At 43.2% G+C, this 6,981-nt stretch overlaps 1 protein-coding gene across 4 annotated transcripts in view; it reads right to left on the bottom strand.

Moving 5' to 3' along the window:
- Positions 1-250: 250 nt before the first annotated feature.
- The window catches only part of ZNF521 (zinc finger protein 521), a 271,861-nt gene continuing 265,130 nt past the window's right edge, over positions 251-6,981 (bottom strand). For all 4 annotated transcript variants that reach the window (XM_032421453.1, XM_032421450.1, XM_032421451.1 and 1 more), the window contains one exon: positions 251-1,061. In XM_032421453.1, the coding sequence (XP_032277344.1) occupies positions 1,032-1,061 (30 nt within the window). In that variant the 3' untranslated portion in view covers positions 251-1,031. The remainder of the gene's footprint in view (positions 1,062-6,981) is intronic.

The following is a 6,981-nucleotide window of genomic DNA, read 5'->3' as shown; positions in this document are numbered from 1 at the left end:
TCCAGTACAATGTGACCTGGTAGTATCTGGGAGAGGAGACGCATATTGGGTCTGATTCTTTCCCTATGCAGTACGATGAATATCCTCCCGGCTGCATTTGGCCCAGTGTGAAAAGGTTAAATATGATTGAGGTTATGCCTGTGATAAGCTCAAGAGCAGACTTCACTTTCAAGGGTGCAGGCGATTAGATTTTTTTTTTTTTTAATGGTAGAGGAACTAGAAAAAGAAAACACACAAATACGCTCATACCTAATGGTAAACTGAATTTATTTCCTCTTGGAAAACAATTCCAGTAATCTCCAGGTTCAGACCGCAGAGTAAACATTAATAACAGTAACATACAGGTTAGTTCAACTGATTCAAGAATTTGGCTGTGTGAAATCATTAAGGAAAACCTTGAACACTCAAAGCTTCAAATGTATCCAGGAGAAAAAAATCTTTGACAGTCTACATTACAGCTATTGCATATATAGTGAAGCTACCTGTCACATTGCAAGGCTTACAAATATATATACGGGCCTTATCCAGCTGTGGGGTGCTGTTCTGTGAGGACATCTCTTCGTGGTCTGCGAGAATCTTCAGCAATAAAAAATAGTCTTGGATTTAACCGTTGATATACCAAAAGAGAAATTCTAGGCTTAAGGGTAAATAAAAGGAAGTCCAAACATAGTCTTATTTGTAACGGCTGTTTTAATCTGTCTTCCTCGAAAATACTTTCTCTTAAGCCATTTTGCTCACATTTTTTTTTTTTTTTAATCTTGCCTGAATAGGGCCCAAGTCCACTTGTCTTTATAAGACCATTTTAGTATCAGACGACATAATACATGTGCAACACTTTATATACAAGGAGTCTATCCGGTGCTCAAAAGTTCAAACACATGAACATCCAACAGTTTTGATAATACAAGTTTTATGGTACAATACAATGTTTCTGAATATTATACATTAACAATGAAAGTTTCGTGCAAAGAGTAAAACATGTTCCCTTTTTGTGCCACAAAAGTCATTCTCCTTGAGAGACCGTACTTGCACTAACTGCTGTGTTGGGTCATCGTATGGTTCTGTAACAAAAAAGAAAGAGGGGAAAAAAACACTTAAGAGATCTTATTGTCATCAGACCAAGGATCTATACATGCTGGTTGACTGATAAAGATGTGAACTGTGTTTCTGCACCCCCCTCTGGACAGGTGCCCGTGGGGACCCCCAGTGAGTCCTGGGAGGGAGGGGCAGGGCCAGGGGCCTCTGGGAGGTGAGAGGCCTGGCCTGTACCTTTCCTTTTTTCCCTGCTTCTGCCCGGCCTTCCCATAATCCCCTCCTACCTTCCACCATCTCTTCTTATCAAAGTAAGACCTGTTTTTCAAAGACCAGGGTAGCACGATTTTAACAGTTTTATTTATCACTGTGTTATTTCCCTTACAAAAGCTTTAGGTCTCACCACTCTTAGATGGAAACATCTTGACTGTAGAGGCTCTATCTGTCCCTGAATATGGCCTTTACAGGCAAGGGCTGCCTGGCCAATAACCCACACAGGGGGCAAGAAGCTTCTCTGGCTCCTCTCCCGGGTTTGGGCTCGGGGCTGTCACTCCGAGGCTCAGGCACACATTAGGCAGGCGCAACCACCCCCAACCCCAGCTGAAGCGGCCTTTGCGGTATTTGGGTTGTCTCCTCTCCATCCACACAGCACGTTCCCTATCTGAGTGGACACCCTCTTTCTCAACGGTGAGAGGCCAGCTGTACACATGGACCCGCAGCCTATGATGGAGGATGGCCCAGACCCAGGGCATCCATTCGAAGCCTAAGTCTGCAGACGGCCTGATTTCCCCCTTCCCTCTTCGCGTTTCCCCTGAGCCAGGGTCTCCCACCTGTCAGTTTATATACCGTCCCCTGCCCCATCCCTTCTGCTCAGAACCTTGAGGTCTAGCTCAGAATACAACCACTTTCATGCTCATCCCATCGAAAACCGATTTCTCCCTCCTCTGATTTCCTCCTGAGTTATACCGCTCAGAGTTCACATCTTAGGTCTTCTGGTTATTTGTAGGCCTGGCTCTCTCCTTATGCCAGAAATTCTGGTGTTCATTCATTTATGCATTCCTTCACAAACATCTGCTGAACCCTTGTATCACCACCTGGCGTGGCCCTCAGCAATGCCATCTTCGTAAAGACCCGGCCAAATGAATGACTGACTAGCTAGGCAAGGGCTATTGAAGGGCACGGGGTGGCCCCCGCCTTGATGCCTTCCAAGTGCACAAAGTCTAAAGAAGAAAGGCACGTGGGCACAAAACGGCAAAGCAATATGGCAGGATTAGGTCAGAAATGAACACAGAAATGCCACGACAACACCTAACCCTGCCTGGCCTTTGGAGAAGGCTTCGCAGTGGAGGTAACACGTGACATTTGAGTTGAGGCTGGAAACATGAGAACACATTGGGCACTCCAGGCCAACACATTCACATGAGCAAAGGCAATGAAGCAAGAAGACACAAGGTGTGTTGGTGGACCTGCAACTCGTTCGGGTTGGATGGAGTCTCCTGGAGTGTCCTGAACTGAGAGTACCGATGAGAAAGGAAGACGGAGGGCAGTTTGGGGTCAGATTATGAAGAGCCTTTTGTACCTCACTAAGGAGTTAAGACCTTGTCATGGAGGTGAAGGGCAGCCATGGGAGTTTTTTAAGCAGCGTTTTTAAGCCTTAAAGATCTTCGTTATCTCTTCATTACCCACAACTAGCAAAACTGCCTGCTCTGTGTATACTTGATGAACGACCAGATGCTTGCCCAGTCAGGGCTGAGAGCACCAGTGAGGGAGATGGGAGATTTTGTGAAGAGGACCAAGCTTTCCAGTCTCTGTTTCAAACTTAGCCCATTTTTGGAGCCTGGCAACAAATAATGATGAGGAACATTATGTCGCTCTCTCTTATTGAAAACAAAACAAACCTATTTTTATTAATTCAGTGATTCAGCTGGATCTTTTTCTTTTCTTAGTAGCACTAGCCTAATAGTGCACACAGGAACAATTTTTATGCTAGTCCTCTTTTTCTTTGTATCGATTTCCAAATATTTCTGAAAATTATTTTTCACCAACAGGTAGACAGAAAGGGTAATCAAAATACTGATGAGACCAAAAAACTTTCCTACTTCCTTAAAAATAAACACAATGATGATCAGAGAGTTTATAAACAATACAAAAGCTCATCTGCTCCAAATATTGTATCTGAGCTTTCTTACGCCTTTTGTTATCTCAGAGTCAAGTCTGATCAGGGTTTTCATTGGTAACAAAAGTTACTTAAATGATAGGACACTGATGGGTGGCGGGAGATTTTTTTTTTTTTAACCATAATCAAAGCTAAAAAAAAAAATCAATTTAATAACATTAGGTTTAAATGTGTAAGCGCCTACAATAGACATTCTGCATTCGATAGGATTCTAGAGGTTAATAAAGGAAGATATACTGCAATCTCTCCAGTGTTGTTATGTGTGCCTCTGTTGAGATGCCGCAAAACAAGAACCTAACACAAATTGGCTGTAATAGTTGGCAGGGGTTGGGTCTCAGACGCTTTCATCCTAAACCAAAGCCATACAAGCCTCTTCAGAGGTGCAGGGAAATGAACAAATGCATATGAATCACTTATTGCAATGGACCGAAGTTGCTACTATAAAGGAGTTATGCTTTGCATATTAAGAGAGAAGAAGATAAATCATTTGAGAGAAGGACAAGATTATGGCGTGTGAAATTCAAGCTTACACAAACATAAAGAGCCCTAATAGAAATAATGTCTAAATGGGAAATCTGGCATAAAACATGGTAAAAGCAGAAAGTTCTCTTGGTGTAGAGATACCAATTGAGATCAATTATTGTCATTTTTTTCCTCCTCCTCCCCCACTTTTTTTTTAAAATTTAAAAAAAAAATTTTTTTTTTAAGATTTTATTTATTTATTTGACAGAGAGAGACACAGCAAGAGAGGGAACACAAGCAGGGGGAGTGGGAGAGGGAGAAGCAGGCTTCCGGCCGAGCAGCGAGCCCGATGCGGGGCTTGATCCCAGGACCCTGAGATCATGACCTGAGCGGAAGGCAGACGCTTAATGACTGAGCCACCCAGGTGCCCCCCACTTTTTTTTTTTTTGCTCCAGCTCAAATGAGGGCTGAGTTAAGTGTGGCTCACCCCAGCCCGTCCCGGTGCTCACCACCGGTAGTGACTGTCAGGATGGGAAAGGGGCACCCTGCTAGGTGGTCTTGGGTAATGGGCGTATTTGCTTTGACAACAAAAGAAAGGCAGTCCTCAAAGGCTTTCCCTCACCACCTTTGGGGATCCCTGGGCTGTGTCTGCTCCCCTCCCCACACTTTATTCTGAGTCACTGAAAAGAGAAATGGCCCAATTTCATTTTCTGAAGGAAGGAATGGGTGTCTGAACTACGCAGGTAGGGTTGGCTTTCAGGGGTTGGAGAGAACAGACTGACAGTGAGAGTCTCCAGACTTCACTGAGGATCCTCTGATAAGCGAAACAAGAAGTTGCTTCATGGGAGCCCTCTGTGTATTTTTTTTTTTTTTAACTCATAGACGTGATTTCTTTCGAAAGGGAGAAAAAGGAGCAAATGGGAAAGATGCACAGTAGAGAAGAGAAGCACTAAGCACAAAGCAAGGGTAGGCCATGAGCGTGGTTCCCTCTTGCTTGGGCTCTTTCCATGACACGGGGCCAGTCCTGAGTCACCGCAGGACCAACGCGGATGCCCAGAGAGGAAAAGAGGCTGCCAGGCCTCCAGCAAGCAGCCTTCTCGGCCTGAGAGTTTTGTGCTCTTTATGTCCAGAGGAAACCACGACACTAGAACACAGCAGTGGGTCACCTCACCACTTTTGCCCTGCAAGTCACAGTCCCCAAAGTACTTGAATGCAATGACAGCTTATGAGGAAAAAGATCTGTTCCAGGGAAGGGAAAGTGTTTTACATAATCGAGGAGAACATCAGCGCGAGTTGACGGGGGCGTGTGAGGGGGTGACGATAGAAAAGGAAGTGGGAGGAGAAGAAACCTTCTGAAATCCCACAGAGAGCCATATTCTACTCTGCAAAAAGCCATCTCTTGGAGACCCCATGTCTAAGTAACTGAAAATTGCAAACCATTAATCCCAGTTATGAACAGTTGTTTTACACGAGGGGGGCTTATGTTAAAAAAAAAAAACCAACCCCAAATCCACAGCCACCTTAAAACTTAAAAGAAGATCCATCTAGGTAGGATACCTTAATAGCCAGGTTTCAAAAAAACCCCACTCTCCTTACTGTAAAGGGCCCCATTTGGGAGGAGCGTGTTCTTTTTTTCCCTGTAAATGTGAAATTAAACTTAGAAAGCTAAAAAACAGACAAGGATCTTCAAAATTCCCTTCTAGCACTATGTATTTCTTTTAAAATACGAGATGCCTTTCATTTTACAAGGCTGGAATTCTCATTTGGAGCTTGGCACTCTAACAAATGATTAATTCAGCCTCCTCCTTTCTGAGAGCTGACCACATTTACTGGTCAAACGGTTTAATCCTATTTAAAATGCAATCCAAGCAAAATATTTTTGAATAAAAATAAAACCCCATGATCTCCTGAAACTGCTCACCTTGGCCAAGTTATCCCATTTTCCTGCGATCTTGATGTGAACTGGAATATTGGCACCAGTAACAACGATAAAGTGAACCTTTGGAGGAAAGCCTGGGGAATCTACCTTCCCAGGGAGGAAAAATGAAGTCCCCGCCCCCAAAAGTTGTGCCCACAGATTGCCCTCGCTTGTCCAATATTTTGGCAGGGGACCATGTCTCGTCTGTGCTTTGTAACTCTCTGTTGGCATCGGCAAAATGTTAAGTAGCAATGGTAATAAAAATAAAAACTGCGTTTGAATGGAAGTTTTGTGCGATCTGTTGATTCAAAGATGTTAATCATTTTTACCATGACTTGTCTATTTATAGCCCTTTGTCTTGAACAAATTCTGACAAGCTTTTAAAACTAAGAAAAAGAGCCAGCATGCTATTTTAAAAAGGAATGAAAAACAAAACAAAACAACAAACAACAAGCTTTCCACTAATTCACCATGCCATTAGAATCCCGAATTTAAACTGCAGTTGTATTCAATTTAGATGAGATGTTTTCCAACCAGATGAAATAGTAGGCAATTGTGGCTCTGTAACAATGCAAGGCGGGAAGAAATATAAAGATTAAATGTGACTGTTTCTTTCAACAGATGGTGACAGCGCCATGGCAGCCTGTTGTTTTTTCTTTAGTTGAAGAACGCAAACATCCGTAATCAATCATCACTGATTAACTAATTATATTACCCTTCCTTTTATCACGGGGGTTGGACCTTTATCCGTAAACACTATGGATAATCTGTGTGCTCGGATTTTTCCAGCGGCATATTCCAGCGCACACACAGTCGGCCAGTTATAGACTGCACACAGAATTCCACATTACCGTCCACCTTGAAGCCCTTACCGCTTTTTTAATTTTTTTATTTTTTTTTTTAAACAAAAGCAATTGGTTTCCAACAGGCTGGATAATAAGTCTTTTGACCTGCATTCTTCTTTGACCCATTAAGGTCACCCCTGTGCTTGGGCTAAGATAGCTGACTTAGGAAATGCCTGCAAGTCCTACATTTCATCTCCTGCCCACTCAAAATAAAGCTTTCTTTAAATGTGTCTGTACGGGTCCCTGAAGGCCAAAGAGACATCCCTGTAGTGGGCAATGGAGGGACAGAAGCTTCTGCCTTTATTAATGAATGCAGACCATTATGAGTCTGGCTGGCTCCTTCCCTGTTCCCAGAAGCATATACTGTACGTGACTTAAAATGCTAGAATATTGACACAAAGCGAGCCGGGCACCCCTAAGGAAAATTACTCCTTGGATATAATGTAGGCTCGTAACAGCTATTAGAGTACAAAATAAAACCCTCCGGGATCAAACTGACATATACCGCATTCCACCTAGTCCTCAAACATTAGAAGAATTTCTTTGTG

Source organism: Phoca vitulina, unplaced genomic scaffold, assembly GCF_004348235.1.
Source record: "Phoca vitulina isolate PV1807 unplaced genomic scaffold, GSC_HSeal_1.0 scaffold24, whole genome shotgun sequence".
NCBI lineage: Eukaryota > Metazoa > Chordata > Mammalia > Carnivora > Phocidae > Phoca > Phoca vitulina.
This window is presented reverse-complemented; position numbering and strand designations above follow the sequence as displayed.